Source organism: Caretta caretta, chromosome 4 (assembly GCF_965140235.1).
Source record: "Caretta caretta isolate rCarCar2 chromosome 4, rCarCar1.hap1, whole genome shotgun sequence".
In the NCBI taxonomy this organism is placed as follows: domain Eukaryota; kingdom Metazoa; phylum Chordata; order Testudines; family Cheloniidae; genus Caretta; species Caretta caretta.
In genome coordinates, this window is record NC_134209.1 from 66,027,672 (window position 1) to 66,048,159 (window position 20,488).

The window sequence follows — 20,488 nt, forward strand, 5'->3', positions numbered from 1 at the left end:
TGACTGGATTTCTATCTTTCAGCAAGGCCTTTACCTAACTTTTTGAAAATATAAAAACAAAACAAACAAACAAACAAAAAAGACAGGAAAAGCTTTGATCATGCACTTTTAAAAAACTGTTCTGGTTTAAAATAACTTACGATGAAAGGGTCACTTACTGGAAGAAGGGCACTGCTTAAAATTTAAGCAGTCAGTAATGGGAAGCGACAGACCTCTAACAATTTAAGTCTTTCACAGTTGAATGAATTTGCACGGACAGCAAGACAAGGATGTGCTAACCTACCTTACCAGGACCTTGGCTATAGCTTGATATGCTCTACCTAGGCCAACAAGATCACACAGTTCTGTGGAGATTTCTTTGTAGGTGTTCAGATTCTGTGAGGCAGGAAAAAACAAACAATAAAAACATAACATCAAACACTACTGCTTTTGATTTAGAATCAATTTGTCCATACAAGGAGCTAACATGCCGTTTTTATTATCTACAGAGTGCTACTTTTTAATCACTATTTCATTTTTGTATATGTAATAATTACAAGTAATAAACATAAGGATGTCCAATTTCCTTAAATCACTCTTAGCACTGCAGAAAACCAAACAAACATGATTTACAAAAGAATTTGCTTATCTATAATTTAATAGATTTTAGGAGCTGTGCATATTTTTAAAGAAATCTGTGAGTCAATATTTTAAGAGCATTCTGCATTCATATGTGATATATTTTGAGATGATACACTGAAATGCACATTTTCTTTCTTTAAAACACTAATTTTGAGAACTCTGCTTTTGGTACAGTTCTGAGGCATAAAGGAAATTGAATAAATTGTAGTTTGTATATTTAAGCTAGGGTTAATCAAAAAAGATCATTGTAGATCATTTCATTACATGCACTACTAATTATTCCAGCACACAAGCAATTTGTTAATACTTGTTTGGAATGTACTCCATTAACATGACCTCTTCTATAATCAAAGGATTACAGCTGCCACCAAGAAACATATGATCTTAATTTAATTTAACACTGACATCATCTGTATTGCATAATTTCCCTTTTTCATCCATTTTTTTCCAATGGGGATGAGGAAGGAAGGCGTATAAAATGAAATCCCATTCTTTCCTCCCTCCCCCTTTGTTCCTTGACCCAACCTATTACACACATGAGGACACAGGAAATCTCCAAAGACTATCTATAGAAATCCTTTTTGCACATTTCCAAGAAAGGATTAGTGAATGTCATTTACCAGACTGAAGGGGGATGGGAGGTGTAAAGGGACATATGACAGCACCTTACCTACCCCATGATGCCTGTCTAGGACAGTTCTTCATGTTGTGGGAAAAGAAAGGGCACTTTGTATTAAGAGCTCATCTCTCTTCATCTGGTAAAGTAGAGGGTTCAAAGAAGAACATCTGTGTGCCAAACATCAGTGAGCATGGATTTCAGCACTCCTATTGCTGCTTCTTCCACTCAGAGATTTCTTGTTGTCTACTGTGCATGTCTGGTATAGGCTTGGGTAGGGTATTTGATCCAACCCTCAGTGGATTCTCATTCTATTTTTGAGTCATCTAAACTATGTCTGCACTGGAAAGCAACATTTGCCAATGTGTATTCTGCACTATTTCCTCTTCATTACCTCATCAACAGAGTTTCAGTCTTCATATTCAGCAGTATTACTTCCTGTGTTTTGAAGGGCATTGTGAATTGAAGTAAATGAGATGTCAAAAAGAGAACAGATGACATTGGTCATAAGACTCATAGCACCAGCTTGGAACTCTCTCTTGACTGAGTACTTGCTCAAATTAAAGTCTTCAATGGTGCAGAATTAAAGAATTTTGGGGTCCTGTGCACTACGGCAATTGGGAACCCTCCCACCTTCCCTGCCCCTTGTGGAATGGGAGGCCCTGGTGAGCTGTTCAGTCTGAGCGCACCCCACATTCATCCCTCAAAAGCTCCTGTCCCGTGGGGCTGTCCTGGCTCCCTGCTCCAGCCTGTTGGCTCTCAACACAATGTGCAAGCAGGGACCTCCTCAAATTATGCTCCACCCCATCCTGCCTCCTTCCATAGACTGTGGTTTTGGAGGTGGGGGAGAGAGGTTTCCCCCTGTGGTCCTGGAGCCCCCTGAGATGGGGGCCCTGTGCAAATGCATTGCATGCACATTGGTTAATCCAGGCCTGGACTTCAAGGCCTCAATAAGTCTTTCTAAGATTCCAGCTTAAGGCACAGTCATGGATAGTATTAAAATCTCCTTACAGTACCAATGTCCAAGACTTAAAGAAATAGTTCGCAATTTTACAATTAACTCAGAGGGCATACAATTCCCCTTGCAATATTTGTGTACACATCAGACATTCTGCCATGTCCATATGGGGACGTTTCCAAAGGCATTCCATACTGGGCTGATATCACTCCTTGTTTAAGCAGGGCCTCATGCGGCCAAAATATGTCAGGGAAGATTGCTTAGGTGTGAGGAGGCTACCACTTTCATTCTAACCAAGGGGGTTCAACAGCCAGAAAAGTAGGTAGAATTGGCCAGGGAAGAGGCTTGGACAGAATGCTGGGACAATAACTGACTTAGTACTCCCTGCAGCTAGGTTCCAGGGTAACTCTCAAAAGAAAGTAAAGCTGCTCCCCGTAGGAAGAAATCCTTAGAGAAGGCAGAGGTGGTAACCTCACTTGCACTCCCCAGAGAATGGTTTTCCCACCTGGATTGCTGAAGCCATTGCTTGTACAAGGAGGTGCAAAGGCACTCATAATTCTCAAATGTCCCCCATTTGAGGGACGTTACTTATTTTGGTCCCAAAGTTACACAAATCTGGTATGCTGTCACATATATTGTTGAAAACTATTTAAATCTATCTGAAATAAAGACTTGTGCAACCAAGGTTACAAAAAGAGCTATTTACACTAAAGGAAAAAATCCTGTAGAATTTTAATTTTCCTGTCTGAATAAGATTTTTTGTGTCCCTCATTTTGGGTCAAGGTCCCACACTGAGCCAGAGTCTCAGCTGGTGACATAGCTCCACTGAAGCTGATTGGTACCAGCTGAGGATCTGGCCCACTGTGTCCCATATTTAGGACTTGGCAAGTTGAGAAGTATGCCTGGCCTACTCTCTTGTAACTCTTTCTCAGAACAGGATGCTTAGGAGATAGATATTTGTGTACACAATCCCAAATTGCACATAAAACATCTGCAGAAAAATAAACCAAATAAATCATGAACATGAAGAGGGGAGCAGACAAGATATACTGTATGTGTCCACCTTAGACTGTTTCCCCAACTTCAGCCACTGCAGATCTACCACATAATGAGGCAAATCCTCAAAGGAAAGGAGATGTGGAATTGTCCCTGTATGCTCTGTGTGCTCAGTGTTCACTCAAGCGGAATATGTGAATGGAGCCTGAGAGCCTCATCTATTGTCAAGGTTTCACTAACACCTGCTGGGGAGGGAAAACATCAGAAGGTACTGTATACCTAAAGAGACAGATTAAGATATAGGCACTATAGACCTGTGCCAGAACCCCAGGTCCTGGAGTCATACGATTACATCAAAATTGTAACTTTCATTTTAGAAAAAAGCACGTGGCCTTCATGGTTGTAAAGACAAGCTTGAAACCATAACTCAAGTGTTACCAATGCCAGAGTCTTCAGTTAGCCTGAAACAGCCAGCTCTGAGAAGAGCCTCATGTATCTGACAACAGGGTGTTAACTCCAAGACCTACTTTTTTGGTGGGAGGGGTCCTGCCAACACCACCCAACAGAGTATTTCTGGCAAGAAAATATCATTACAGTAGTCCTAACCCATCCACCCAGATACACTCTGGCTGCTGGAGTAAATACTTGGGAATCTCTGTTGCCTCACCTAGAAAGTGAAGGAGTCCCCATGTGGCTGACCCATGCCACAGGACAGTCCATATCATGGTGTGCCTATAGCACAGACTGCCTTAATCCAGCCCTTGTATACCTCTACAAGGGGACTGGTAGTTTAGTTAGGTGATAGTAAGTTAATAGCACAAGTAGGATGGGAGGGATGTTGATAAAGTGGTCTGGTGGTGCAAGGAGAATGTAGCTGGGTAGAGCCTGGTGGGATCGCACCAGTGAGGGGACCTGAGGCTGAATGTGGTGAGTACTGGGATGCCATAGCTTGGAGAAGACACTGAAGAGTCAAGCAGAGGATGAGGGGGAAAGGGTTGAGCTGGGGTTGGCAAAGCTAGTTGGCTGCTGATAGTGGGCAATCGCGAGGAAGGGTCAAACGTTAGCAAAGGAGCTGGGGTAGGCATTTGGAGGAGGGAACAATGTTCTCATTGTCTTTAAATGTGTACACGTCTGCTCAGACCTAGAGAAATTCACACTAACCTTCCTTATACAAATTGATCTGTCACTTGGCAGTAGCTTATCTGTAGGAATCAGGTCAAGGAAGTAATTCCGCTGCTAGCTACTGTTAGGATATAGATATTCAGGCCTGTCTGTAAAGGCCTATACTCTAAGAATTTAGGTGTATTCTTATCACTTAGCTAGTTATAGAGGTATACAAGAAAGAATCAAAATCACTGTCTGCCAGTGTAAGGTCCTTCTCTTACTATGACAGTCTGAGGCCCTGTGCTTAGGCTAAGATCTTTGGCTAAGCAGCAGAGGCAGCCACAAGCTGGGAAGCGAATGGTCAGATCCTCACATTCCAAACTAGTCACATTGAAATAAGGTGCTATTGGGCTGTTAGGAACACAATCCTGTCCTGATAATGCCTATCGCCTCCAGAGAAAGGGAAGTGCCTAGAAGATGTAAAAGGAAACTTAGTTTGATAGCATCCTGTCTGGCAAGAACTCACTTATCAATAGCTGGGATGTGAAATCCTCATTTCTTTGTTGTTCTATCACTGTAGTCCCCATTTCCCTATTGTTTGTCTGTATAATCTCTGTCTGGTTCTGTGATTGTTTCTGTCTGCTGTATAATTAATTTTGCCGGGTGCAAACTAATTAAGGTGGTGGGATATAATTAGTTAAATAATCAAGTTACAATATGTTAGGATTGGTTAGTTAAATTTCAGTAAAATGATTGGTTAAGATATAGCTAAGCAGAGGCTGTTACTCTGAAACCTATCAAGTTTTACTATATAGTCTGCAGTCAATCAGGAAGTGTGTATGTGTGTGTGTGTGGGGGGAAATGGGAACAGAGAATGGGGGTGGGGAAATTGGAATCATGTTTAGCTAAGGGCAGGAATGGGAACAGGGCCACAGGTAAGACTCTGTGGTGTCAGAGCTGGGAAGGGGGACACTAAGGAAGGAAACTGGAATCATGCTTGCTGGAAGTTCACCCCAATAAACATCGAATTGTTTGCACCTTTGGACGGGTGTTGTTGCTCTCTGTTCATGTGAGAAGAACCAGGGAAGTAAGTGGGTGAAGGAATAAGCCCCCTAACAGCTACACTCCTTCTTCTCGGCCAATCTGTGCTGAGGACATGGATGTCTAGAAGAGGATGTTCAGTGGCTATGAAATCACAGCAGTCATGGAGGAGATAAGTCAATAGGGTTGGAAGGCCATTCAGTAACTGTACATTTGTGTATATCTGCTGCAACGCTGAAATACCCACAGAATTTAGTCACCTACTACAAGTAAGTACAGCAAAGAAATGGATTTTACTTTATTTTTACTTGAGAGCATGAAATAAAAATGCATTTTATGATAAAATACTATGCATTGCATACTACTCAGCATGACTTTTGGTAATTTCCTTTGCAATGAAAATGCAAGCATATTCTGTTTTCTCACATTTTGTGTTTATATATATATATAAATGATATAACAAACTGGACTAGACAGGATAATCTATACTGCTAATGTACATTACAGAGGTTTATTTGGTACCTGCATAGTCTGATTGATGAATTTCCTGCTGACACATCAAAAGAGCAGAAGGTAGGGTTTATGAGGTTTAGAGTTATTGGAAGGGTTTAAAGTGGGTTTTAAAAATTTTGCTTTGTACAAGAGGTTCTGAGGAAGGCTGACTATTGAAATGCATGAACTTGATGTTGCTAGGTCCATTATAACATCTTTTCAAATAAAGGTTGATACTTTTGTACTTTTGGAATCTTGTAGAATGAGTTCATATTCTATGTGCAGTTTAACTGATCAAATTATTGTACAGTTCTCAAAATAAGAGGATATAGCTATTTTCACTTTGTTTTGAACCATCGAAAAAGAAAATATGAAATAAAATTAATGGAAGAAAAATTATAATTGAAGCACTGATTTTGTCATATATCTCTTCTTAGCCTGTGCTGACCAAGTATATTGATGGCTTTATCTCAACCTCCTGCAACTATATGACTCAAAACATTGAGTGCTTTCTTTGAGCAAGAAAAGCAGCCTCATACACAAATACATTTCCTTTCTCAACATAGATCCCTCTTTTGCCCCCGGTGATATGGTGGACAAATCCCATACTGGATCAGGACAAGAAAGGGTTAGTAATCTGTCCTGCACACCAGGGCTAAAGTCAATGTGACCCACAACCCCTGCCAACAATGAGAGAACATTAGTGGGAGGAAATAAAAAAGGCAGAGATTTTGGGTCTGAGACACGTGTGCGATGAGTAGCTCTTATCTAGGCACCATAGGAGCAGCCAAATCTGGAGAGAAAGCTTGGACTTGGCTTTAGGTTATCTTCCTATTAATATATTTGTTTGAAAGTCAAATTGCATGATGAGTTTTGATCCTACACAGTGCCTGTAAACTGTGTCTTACAACAGGTGGGGAAAGTTTCCCACTCATACCTATGTTTTCCATAAACTTGGAATTATCTTTGACCTTGATCTTTCCTTCCCCATATCATTTCCTTCACAACACTGCCTCAAGTGTCAAGCCTCAAGGCTAGGATTTTTTAAAACAGCAGACTGCAAGTGAGTACCAAACTCTTACCAGGATAATCACTGGACATAGACTTATGTAAAGACACAGGACAGAATGAATATTCGAGTGAACAGCATTTCTGTTTAGAAAGGCTGGTTCTGAGAACAATATCTCTCTCCCTGGGTCTTAGCAGGTCTGTTGTGGCTGAAAGTCACTTTGGTGCAGAAAGCAAGCTCAGAAAGCAAGTCTATATACACCACATAAATCCTCAAAATAGGGCTGAAGTGGTCATCCTTTTGTCGTTTGCCAAATAAAAAGCTAGTTATGGCTGTACATTTGAGAGAGAGGGAGGCACATCATCATAGTGAATTTGAATCACCTTTTTTTGTCTATCTTTAATTCTGAATCAACATGAAAGCTTGTAATTTATAAACAAGTTTCTTGCTTGATACGAAAGCACCAAATATAGTAAAACTGTTCAAACATCACACACATCCCCTTATGCTTCAGAGAATAAACCATATCAATTTTATTCACTAAGTATTATATTACTAAAATATGCTCTCCTAAACTTACAAGTTGTAAGTACATGTAAGTTGAATGATTTTAGCAACTTGAATCCTGTTAACATCAATGACAACTGTATGGCTAAAACGCCATATGATCCTTTGAACATTTAGGAGTTTATGTTTCAGGAACACTAGAGGAAGATCTCCTCATCCCAATAACAGTCCATAATGATAGGCACTGTGGAATAGATCCATTGCTCAATTACTCTAATTTTACACAAGTGACCCCACTGATTTTAGTAGAGTCCCAACAATATAAAACATATACATTGCAACACTGGAGAATCTGTCATAATACCTCAATAGGTATACCTTGGTGGTCCTTTCACAAGGAAATAGACAGTGTAGGGATATGATATTAGAAAGACCAAGGTACAAAACAAGATTAAACTAGATAGAGATATAAAGGGTAACAAGAAAACATTCCATAAATACATTAGACACAAGAGGAAGACCAAGGACAGGGAAGGCCCGTTACTCAATGAGGGGGGGAAATAATAACAGAAAATGTGGAAATGGCAGAAGTGCTAAATGACTTTTTTTTTTCAGTTTTTACCAAAAAGTTTAGTAGCGATTGGATGTCTAACACAGTGAACACCAGGAAAATGAGGTAGGATCTGAGGCTAAAATAGGGAAAGAATGAGTTAAAAATTAATTACACAAGTCAATCATCTTCAAGTCACCTGGGCCTGATGAAATACATCCTAGAATACTCAAGGCACTAACTGAGGAGATATCTGAGCCATTAGTGATTATCTTTGAAAAGTCATGGAAGATGGGTGAGATTCCAGAAGACTGGAAAGGGGCAAATATAGTGCCAATCTATAAAAAGGGGAATAAGGATAACCTGGGGAATTATAAACTAGTCAGCTTAATTTCAGTACCCGGAAGGATAATGGGGCATATAATTAAGCAATCAATTTGCTTAAGATTGAAGATAATAAGGTGATAAGTAACAGTCAGCATGGATTTGTCGAGAACAAATCGTGTCAAACCAACCTAATAGCTTTCTTTGACAGGGTAGCAAACCTTGTGGATGGGGGGAAGTGGTAGATGTGGTATATCTTGACTTTACTAAGGCTTTTGATACTGTCTCACATGATCTTCTCGTAAGCAAACTAGGGAAATACAACCTAGATGAAGCTACTATAAGGTGGATGCATACCTGGTTTGTAAACCATTCCCAGAGACTAGTTATCAGTTATTCACAGCCAAGCTGGAAGAGCATATCAAGTGGGGTCCTGCAGGGACTGGTCCTGGGTCCAGTTCTGTTCAATATCTTCATCAATGATTTAGATAATGGCATAGAAGGTACACTTATAAAGCTTGCAGGCGATACCAAGCTGGGAGGGGTTACAAGTACTTTGGAGGATGATCTGGAGAAATGGTTTGAAGTAAATAGGAGGAAATTCAGTAAGGACAAATGCAAAATACTCCACTTAGGAAGGAACAATGAATTACACACATACAAAATGGGAAATGACTTCCTAGGAAGGAGTACTGCAGAAAGTACTGGTGGTCATAGTGGATCACAAGCTATATATGAGTCAACAGTGTAACACTATTGCAGAAAAAGCAAACATCATTCTGGGATGTATTAGAAGGAGCGTTGTAAGCAAGACACAAGAAGTAATTCTTCTACTCTATTCTCTGCTGATATGGCCTCAGCTACAATATTGTGTCCAGCTCTAGGCACCACATTTCAGGAAAGATGTGGACAAACTGGAGAAAGTCCAGAGGAGAGTGACAAAAATGATTAAAGGTCTAGAAAACATGACCTATGAGGAAAGATTGAAAAAACTGGATTTGTTTAGTCTGGAGAAGAGAAGACTGTGAGGGGACATAACAGTTTTCAAGTACATAAAATATTGCTACAAGGAGAAGGGAGAAAAATCGTTCTCGTTAACCTCTGAGGATAGAACAAGAAGCAATGGGCTTAAATTGCAGAAAGGGAAGTTTTGGTCAGACAATAGGAAAAACTTCTTAACGGTCAGGGTAGTAAAGCACTAGAATAAATTGCCTAGGGAGATTATGGAATCTCCATCACTGGAGATTTTTAAGAGCAGGTTAGATAAACACCTGTCAGGGATGGACTAGAAGATAATACTTAGTCCTGTCTTGACTGCAGGGACTGGACTAGAAGACCTCTTGAGGTCCCTTCCAGTCCTATGATTCTATGATATGAACATATGGTGATAAAGGACACAAAAGTGAGATTCTAAGGTGAGAATTTATGTTGGAAAAATGACTATCCATGTTAACAAAAGATTACTGCTGCTATCAATATTTTATCAATTTGTTCTTGCAAAAAAAAGTGACAGGAGGATACTAATTTCTACTACTGTAACTTTAAAAACACAAAATACAGTTCTGCTTCCAAACCTGCACTTTAAATTGTTGTCAAATTTTATTGGAAATACATTTATTTTGATTTCTGACAGTCTAACCCTGTTTAGCCATTTCACAGTCGGTGAGCTGTAAAGATGTTTCTGCCTCATTTACAGTTCTTGAGCATGATTTAGACAATCAACCGCAACATTAGTCAAAGAGATCACTAGCTAATGATTTCTGACAAGCGCTGCAGTAACAGGCTAAGGCCTAGACTGGGTAGCAGCATCTGAGGATATTTTACTGGAGCCAACAATAGGTGCTGGTAGATAGATAGATGATGCAATGTGCACTTAATGCCTCTTATGCACTTCCAGAAAAAGCACATAATTCTGACATGCCAGTAAACAGAATCTTTTTCTAGACATATTATGCAGTTAAAATAAAGACACTGGTGCTACATGGGCATTTTAATCTGCAATTTGGGAAGAGCACTACAAAAGTTGTCAAAGAAATTTATATTTTGTTGATTTTTTTAAGGCAGCTCATACTACTACTGTTTTAAAAACATTGGCTCAGAGCACAGGAAGGAAAATTTATCAAAGGATTCCATCCTGGAGTTTCCTTTAATTTCTTCTGTTTTGGGGTGGGGTTTGAACCCCATACAGAAGAAAAGGGAGCTGGTCTCTAAACCGTTCGGAGGTGACAGGATCTTCCAAAGGCAGTGTCACCAAAACAGAGGACCTATGCCGTCACATTGGCTTTGAGGCTTTCTGCTGCAACTGCTCCTACAACCCCATTAAAGCAGAGGTTCCACACAACAGAAGGTCTCTCTAGGAAAATTACTGCAACCCAAAGCTGCATCAATTTTTTTTTCAGATTTCCAGAGTGTTGGGAGTGGTATGTGTCCTTCTGACCCTGGTTCACTCCGTTCTTATGCATGTATATCGGTTTCATCTATCAGTTTTTAACACTGTTTGGTCAAGTGTCTACATGCCTACAGACCTACCTGAGTAAGGGCGAAGCAAAATCTGAGTATGGGTTTCATGATGTGGCTCCTGCTGCATAATTACATTGCAAAGTGGGAGAAGTCAAATGGCAAACAAAGATTATTTATAACGTACTTATTATGGTAGAGCCCACAGGCCCCAGTAAGGATCAAGGCCCCATTCCTCTACACACTGTACAAACAAGTATGAAGATACAGTTCCTTCCCCCAAGGAACTTGCAATCTAACACTCAAATCCTGAAAACATTTATGCATGTGAGTAACATAAAGCATGTGAGTAGACACATTGAAACCATGTGTTTCAAGCTATTAATGTGCATATGTGCTTGCAGGATTAATGTCTCGGAAAGAAGAATATTCCACAAATCTCTTACTGACACACATAATGTATATTACATAATGTATATTTTATATAATGTAACGTATATATTTTGGCAGAATGGATTCAAATTGATAGGATGTAATTACAAGTAATTTAGCACCAAAACTTATTTCAAGGGGTAACATAAATCTCCCACTGACTTCAGTGGAGCCAAGATTTCACCTCATATGCTTAGCATTTTGCTGCATCGGGGCCTTAACGACACAAAACATTTATTAGCTGATTAAATAAAGGTTAATTGTGGTCACTTTTCCCCGCTAATATTTTGTTGTTGATACTCCTTCTTATGCTTCTTTCTTCATCAGTACTACTATTCCTTGTCATGCTTTTCTATGCTGTAATCAGCACTAACAGTAACTCTTAATTCTGACTCTATTTCTGCAATGGATGTATCAGTTCAGAAGCAATGCATATAATCTCCCTTACTGAACCTCATGTAAGGTCTGACTCAATACAAAAATATTCCAACCTGTTCCCTTAGTGCAGAAGCCTATACATGCCTCAAAAAATCCCAGACATTCTAGAATAGTATTTTTGTACAATTTGAAATCTTCATTGCATGTGCCATTACTATAGCAAAGGTGTTTGTAACTCTAATTTAGAACTGGAATGTAATGTTTTCAAAACCAGCCAGTTGGACATATTTCTTCAAAATAAAACATGGTATAACCATCTGGAGAGAAGAAGCTTCATCTGTTATCCTTTAACACTGATATAAGAGGAAAAAACAATTTATGTATCCTTTCCATCCTGACAGATGTGACAATGGCTACAAACACTATGCCTGCCAAGAGCTTTTATCAAGTATGTTATAACAACTAGTAATAAGTGTAAATAATAAATGGCTACGATCTTGTGGGAAACAGTGGCAATACTAAACAATTTTTGGTGCTTGCTGATGGGGGTCTGCTACTCTTGGAATTCCCTGGCTTCCCAGTAGACTTTTGTCCTGACAATAAACAACAGTTTAATACTTTATCTAATCCCAGCCAGGAGGTGAGTTCAACAGCAAGCTTTTGCAGATGTTCACATCCAATAATTTATCCATAATTGATGAAACAGGGAGGTCATATGTAATGGTTGCTACTATTCCAGCAACAAATAAACGGTTATTGACAAAACAAGCCAGTGTGGCGCTGAGTGCTGAGCAGTGACAAGCATGAGACAGAGGTAGTGATAAGAATACAGCCCTTCATCTTGAGAATAGCTGAATATGATGTGTGGCGTAAGGGCCACATAAGCAGATGGAGGTGACTTGTAAAGGAAAAATGAAATTCCTCAAGTACATACAAAGCGAAGTCAGACAGAAGCAGAGAAGGAAACAGTGAGAGGGGGTGGACAAAACTGGGGACTTGGGTAAGTACAAATGCATGAACTGTTCAGAAATGCCTTTGTAGAGCAACACTGTGATCCAGATGTCTGAATTGCTTTTATCGCATAGCTGTGTCAACACTAATATACCTGGCTGTCAAATTGCTGCAGCCTCCTAAGACCCTAATATCATAGTGTATGCATGTGCATGCTTCAGTGCCCATAACTTCTTGCCACTGAGTTTCTATCAATATTCTGCTTAACGCTTATTTATATCTTTATTTCTATCCATAAAAATGTGTTTATATAATAAAAATCTTCCTAAATAAAACAAACAAACCAAAAAATAGAAAGCTGCAGTATACAGACAGAAAAAAAAATTGGAGATAAGCTGGGGAAATATTTTATAAAATTTAAAATGCAATTTAAAGAATGTAATTTCTCTGCCTTTAACTTTCATGTCTGCACAAAGTTCTAATTCAATAGGAAACCTTACATTTTTGTAAGTCTTAACCTATGTAAGAAATATAGCAAATGGATTAATAGACTATATTTTTATTGACTGAATAAAACTTGAGTCATTTACATGCAAATAAACAGTTTAAATCAATTCTGAGCATCCATTTCAATGCTAAAAGATAATATTTTTACAATGTTCACTGTGTAATGTTCTACTATGAAAAACAGTAGAATGAAATGGTGGCTATTATTGCTATATGTAGTCATAAAAAGATTTCAGAAAGAAATATTTTAAATATTAATATTACTAAAATCACTTAAAGCACTAAGGATGTTAAATCGATTTATTTAGATGTACAATTTACTTCATACTTTGCTACCAATTCTTTTGATCAGCTCTAAAATAATATAAAAGCTGAAAGTAAAACAGCAAAACAAACTGCGGCTAGCAATGCCACAGCAAGCTCTAGGTTTTATAGTATAAATTGGCATATTTCAATGTTCTAGCTTTTCAAGTTATTCATCTGTCTGTCAAACGACAAATGTTTAAATTCTTTAAGTCTAGACAATAGATCTCCCCCCTCACTCTTATATAACTGTTATGATTCCAATCCAGCAAAAATTTTAAGCATGTGCTTAATTTTAAATACATGAGTAATCCCACTGAAGTCAATGGAACTTCTCACATACTGAAATTTAAGACCATGCCTAAGTAAATGAATTGCTGGATTGGGGCCTGATTTATAAAATTTAAGAAACTAATCATTATAACAGTTTGTTCATATTCAATTATAATATTCTTTTAAAATGCCTGCTCTTTTCACGTTAACTATATGCGCTATGGAAAATGTTTGAAATCAAACTAAAAAGCCTCTTCAGAATTTAACGATATTTGTATTTCATTAAGAAACTGAACTTTGCCTTATTTTCATGAAAATCCACATACTGTTTTGAAGTTTTTACACAAAAAGGTCAATTTCAGTTAAAGTAAGGTGGATTTGCAACAAAAATGTACAAATTCATAGGGTTTGTATGATTTTGGTGCAAATCCTCCATTTCTCAAAACATGTAAAAAGGTTTTGTGAGTATCTAATCACCTGAGAAATGAACTGTACAATTTTTCACAAAAACATTTCCAGATCTTCCACAGCCCTACACACCAGAGTTCTTACATTTCTGTTTTTTAATAAAAAGATTAAGCACTAAATAACCCATAATGTATACTCACTGTTATATGGTTTTGTATTTAATTTTACTTTTTTATCCTATGAGAATGACACAGATTGAAACAGTGTCTGGAAATGGAAGGGTGGTCATTTTTAACTGGCTGCACCAGAGAACAGTTTCACCATAATTGGCAGAAAATGTCCTTTAATACACCTATTTTGACTCATGGAAGGAAACAATTCAGGTTTCAAAAGCCTCAAATGGGACAAAAGGCCTTAACTGTGGCTTTAAACTGCTACAAGTCTGTGTAAGGGGCATGGTATAAGGGGCACACATAATTTGGTTCCTGGCTCCCACCTTGCTACTAGGGGATGGGGAAAATGTAATCTGCACCAGCCTTATACTTAGCAATGATTACATCATCTGCTGCACCAACTCAGCTGCACTGGCTGACATATAGGATTTGTCTTCCCTGCAAATAAAAGGAAAGTTCTTAACATGGTTAGCTAAACCGTGTTAGGCAACTTGGGTTGAAATAGCGGTGAAGACATGGCATGGGAATAAGAGTGCTCCATATACTTTCTCACTCCCTTGCATGTCAGAATAGCCGGTGTTATGATTGTGCCTTCAATGATCAAACACTTCAGACAGTTTGAAATTACAGCTATGTGAGCCTTCTGCAAGGAAACTGAAAACCAAGTAAAACTCTGCTAGCTTCATGTTTGAACATGAAAACTAAACCAGCTACATTTTGTGCAAATTATTTAGATTGCAGAGAATCTTTCACTGATTCTCAGGAACAAATTTTTATTATTTATTATTTTCATTTTGGTAGCATGAAGGAACCCAGCCATGGTCCTTTACAGTCTTTGCATAGCCATTAATTCTTAGTGTGCATGTTTTGTAGTTTCATAATAAAACTAGACAATCAAAAATCTTGTGAACAATAACTATGTGAAGTCTAAGCAATCATATGCAATGCATAAACGTAAATGAATCTTGATGGTTTCAATTTGAGTTTCGCCTTTGGAACTCTAGGTTTGGAAACTTAAAGCAAAATTGCACAGATGTGACATTCACAAATAACAAAGCCAGCAAGTTTCACACAACATTATCTGATACAGAGAAATACTCAAAGTTAGTCTTTTAGACTTCCTGACACCGGTTCACAATGCCAATTCCCCTACTGCCTGTGACACAAATTCCCCAACAACGGATACTGATGGTCATGTAAACATGTTTATGCCGAAAGGTTGATTTATTTTAGATTAATCTATCATGATAGGTAGCCAAGACTATAGCTCATCATCTTTTTAGTTTTCTGGGGGAGGAGGTGGGGAAATGGGGGCTTAAGTGATAAAAACTGAGAACTAAAAGAGACATGAGTCTCCTACTCTTGAGAAGCAACCCTGAGACAAAAAAGTCAGGCTATTAACTGTAAGAAGGGATGTTTACAAATGCTATTATTTTCTGATGAATTAAAGCTTTCCAAAAGCATGATAATCTTCTGATCTAGTAACATGCTTTCAGTATATTCCATTTTTCCATGGCATATGATTTTTATGTTAATTCTAATTTTCTTTAACTGAATCACTTTTAAGGGGGTTTCCCCTCAGAGTATATATTTGGGGCATGTTACCCGAGAGAAATCCAGTCCATTAGTAATGGAGCTATTCTGACACCATTATCTGAGCAAACAGGAAAGCATTTTAACCACAGACCCCAAAGGAAAACCACTGATTTGCTCCAAGACAAACAAGGCATCACTAAGATGCAAATTTGGGTGTCACATAGGTGAGCACTGAAGGGAAAAAATGTCATGACATTTTTGAGAAAGGGCACTCTATTCAGTTCCACTCCATGCTACCTCAATCCTCTATTCCCATCCCTCTTCAGGGATCCCTGTAATGAGAAACTTCTTAGAGATGAAGAGGCTTCTCTAAAACAAAGCAATCAACAAAATCCCTCATGGTACCGGGAAATGCCTAGCACCATACAAATCCAAATTAAAAAGTTATATCTTCTTTCCATATGAAGCTGAACAAATTAACTGAATGTTCAGGTTTCATGTGGTGACGATGGCAACAATCATCCCTTCCCTGAAGTTGTAGGACTGGTTCAAGACTCTCAGCCTGAGAGATTCATAATTACACATTTCACTCAGGGTAACAAAGAGAAGATTTTTTGTGGGCAATGATCACTACCAATACAAGTGCCCCCGTCTCCTTTTGCTACGGATCTTCAAATCTTCATCAAATGCCTGGTAATGGTGGCACATCTCATAATTGTGTAAACCTTGAAAACTTATCAATATTTGGACAACTCTCTCATCAACCCCTGATTTACACAAAGAATTCTGACCTATAAGTACTGTGCTCCCTGAGTTCACATCAATCAGAAGTGCTCCTTCACTCAGATGCAAAGTTCTCCTCCCCGCCCCAAAAAAACCAGACAGACTCCAGAGGAGGAACACTATTGCTTTCCCTTAAAGAATTTCCGATATTCAAAAACAATCAGAATACAGAGTCTAGGTATGATCAGATCTTATCTAATGTTTCTAGCCATAAAATCTACATTCAGTTTAAAAAACCATGTCAAATATGCAATACTTTGCCATATACAAGATTTCTAATTATATGAAAATATTTGTAACAAATATTTGGTTAGCAATACAATTTTGGAGAGAAGCATCTATAGCAAGACCTACTGTCGAGTTAGTCTAGACAGCAACCAGCTAACCTCTTCATGGCAAAATCCACAGTAGATTTTTATATTTCAGACATTTATATTTTTTTCCAAACATGGCAAAAGCAATTAGATACAATAATAAAGCGGACCTTGCTTGACACCCAAAAATACCACAAAGATGTTAAATGGAGTTAAGTCTCAATCTTGCGAAGACTTACGCACGTATTTAACTCTACACACTTGAATAGTCCCACTGAACTCAGGCCTGGTTTACATGTAAGACAGCTTACGTCAACCTAACTCTGTTAGTGTCTAAATACACTAAAATATTCTTCCACCTGTGTATCTCTCCCACTACACCGACTTAATAACTCCACCTCTGCCAGAGGTATAGCACTTAGGGAATGTAGTTAGGTCGACGCAGTGTCAGTATAGTCACTGCGTTGCTTACATCGACTGTTGCTGACTTTCAGAAGCCATCTCACAATGCCCCACAGTGACAGTTAAATCGCTGCATGCGCTCCTGGTGAGGACACCCACCGCCGACAAAAGGAGCGCAGTGTGGACATGCAAAAGCAATTTAATTACTATAGTGGCTGTACATCAAGGTAACTTAGGTAAACTTAATTTTATAGTGTAGACTTGCCCCCAGTCTTTGCAAAACTGAGGTTACATGTATCAAATAAATAATTGATCAACAATTAGTCACGTTATATACTACATGCTTAGCAATATATTCTATTCTATATACTACATGCTTAGCAATAAAAATTATATTCACTGAAAATATTCCATTCTCTAGAAAAGAGGCTATATTTTTGATATAACAGATTGTAGCTTAATAATTTCAACCTTTTAATTACTGTGTCAGACAATGAATATTTTGAACATAAGCTTCTCCCCTTTGTTAGAAGAGATAATGAAAGAGAAACAAGTTTATATGCATACTGGTGTGTGTGCATGTTGGGGGGGAGGAAGTGACACACTAAATAGCAAAAGGAACCAAATGGCAACAATTTGAGGAAATGGTATTTGTAACAGCTGCTCCTTTTAGATTCCCCCAGAAGAAGACTGCCTGAGGTGGGCCACAGCACAAAAGGATAAAGAAGATGAAAACTCTGATGCAAAGCAGGAAAATAACTGCTGAGACCCCTGAGTCTACACTCAAATAGTCCCAAGCTGAGTGGCAAGACCTCTTTAGCATGCTACAGAAGCTGGTGATGAACTACACATTACCATGAAGCAAACTGGCTCCTAGCAGTATTGTTTGTATGTTATGTTTAATGATAACCAGTAGTCCTCTGGGAACAGGATGCAATGATTTCATCTCTGTAAGCATCTGAGCTCCCCTTGGATACAGAGACCATTAAATTGAGAACAGAAGGGTAAATTTTAGGCAATGATTTCTAATTGGAGAGTAAAGAAAACTTGTGCTCAGTGGCACTGAAACCATTGATATTTTGCTGTTGTATATATTGATCACAGTTGAGGATGAAAAGAATGCATGAAATAAAATACTACCTGTTTCTTTTCTCATTCTCATAATGTGGTACTTTTTTTTTTTTAAGTGAAAACTAACCTATTTTTCTAAATGAAAGTCTTCTCAGTTTATGTAAAGAGAGTTGATCTTGCAATTTTATACAACATTCGTAAGTTAAACTCTATTTAATATGTTTATTTTAATTAGCACACAAGTGATGAAAATATTAATAACCTACAGCGTAAATGAGGATACTTAAACTATTTTATGATCCACCCTAGTGAATCCCATTTACATTCACTACTGTATAGGGAGTGTTTCATATTTAACAAAAAAGGCAAATTTGTTTTCTACCATCTGTCAAGTTGTTTTTATCTGTTGATTAAACATTATTATAAAACACACACTAATATATAAAGCTGAGCATCTTAACTAAAAGAACAAAGGTTCCAGCATTCTCCAAAAAAGAAATTATTTGACCCAGGATCAAAAAGCCACAGGTTAGTAAATGATCACCTGGTTTCTAACCCTCCTGTTTTAAGAAAAAATAATGCAAGAGAGGGTGATTAGGAAACTCTGTCTGACAATATCATAATTTCCAGATAATCTTGGGCTGCTTTCAACTATGGTTTTGGCCTTTGAATGGAATGAAGACTGTGCTCATCTTGTTGGTCAAGGAGCTTCTCCTGGTCATGAACAAATCAAGTGTCCATGCCAAATTCTTTATCTCTATTACCGGTCTTTCTGCTCCTCATTCCCATAGGTTCTCAAACACCTGTTAATGCAGCAGCAAGAAGGAAAGAAAACTTGGAGTGTTTGTGGTCAAAAACTTGTGGACATGCAGAAAGATTTCAGCACAAGGAATTATAGTCTAATCTATTATTCCAGAACCCTGGAAAAGGCAAAAAAAATCCATATTTCTCCTTTGCCATTGCAACCACTAAATCTCACTCTGTAAAGTATTCTGGATCATAAACTGCTCTCTCAGTCTGAAATGTCTGCATTTAAGTTCACAGCCCAGCACCTCTGGGTATAAGGATTTATCAGCCTATTCAGACTGATCATCTGCAGCATCAGGGTTGACTTCTCTGAACACCAGAAACCACATGTTTATAACAGGACAAATAACATAACACCCTCTCTTCCACAGTTCAGTCAATCTGCATGGAAGAAAATCCAAGAAGCATTGAAGAATCATGAAAAAGATAATAGAAAGTTTCTGGAACGTCAAATTATTAATGTCTCCTTTGAAGAGGGAAATCCATCATCAACTATAAGCATACAGTAAACCAGCTGATACTGAAGAAATCATTGCTCAACTCAACCAACTTCAACTATTATCCAGTTTCCAGGGTTCAATTTTTGAGCAAGTTAATAAAAGAAACTAGTGAAGAGTCCTCTCCATGAAATATGTCCGCTGCTAGAACACTGGATCCCTCCAAACTGAGTTTAAGGCTTGGGCACGCACAGAGATGGCACTGGTTGTTTTGATGAACACCCTTTTGTTTGTCCACGGACAAGGACAAAATACATCCATACTCCTACTACTGGATCTCCCCATAACATTGTTACAGTTGATCATAGAATGCTGCCATATTTCCCTAGAGATACAGCAGTGATTGGCAGAAGCATACTGGGTTGTCACTGATCTTTCCTCTAAAATTGATCCAAGATGCAGAGATGGACTACTGGTCCTGTCCTTCCAGAATTCTCACATGTAGAACTCTTTCCCATTCTATTCACCATCTATTCCCAGCAGATATTTCATACAGGCTATTGTAGTAAAATCATAAAATAAATGTTAAACAGTAATAAAAACTTTCATCACTAAAAATAGCAGATCAAAATCTACCTTTATTTAAGGCCACTTAATAGTAAAGCCAAGGTAATTGCTTCCAGACAAATTATAAAATGCATGTTAAGAAATGTTAAGTAAACTCACTATTATTGCTGTCTGTTCTTCTCCAGCAGAATGATAGGCTAGCCCTAAGCAATAGGCAGATTCTCCTTCCATCTTCTTATCACCTCCTAAAGGGGAGGAGTTGGGTTATAATTACTCTTAGTTCTAAACAAATTACACTACTACTGACAGCTCTTGAAAATAACGTACATGTCATTTTTTAATAACATATTACATTTTTCCTTATAGCTTGTCATTTATCACTTTCCAAACATTGATGTTTTCCATGTTTATCTAGAGCACTTATACTCAATTAAAAAAAAGCCACAAACATAGGAACTGCAAATGTTTTCA

General features: G+C 38.1%; 1 protein-coding gene across 3 annotated transcripts in view; it reads right to left on the reverse strand.

Annotated features, from left to right (window-relative positions):
• TTC29 (tetratricopeptide repeat domain 29) overlaps nt 1-20,488 on the reverse strand; it is a 219,935-nt gene that overhangs the window by 99,345 nt on the left and 100,102 nt on the right. For all 3 annotated transcript variants that reach the window (XM_075127723.1, XM_048847298.2, XM_075127724.1), the window contains exons 7-8: nt 20,177-20,262; nt 284-375 (exon numbers count right to left, since the gene is read on the reverse strand). In XM_075127723.1, coding sequence (XP_074983824.1) covers nt 284-375; nt 20,177-20,262 — 178 coding nt within the window. The remainder of the gene's footprint in view (nt 1-283; nt 376-20,176; nt 20,263-20,488) is intronic.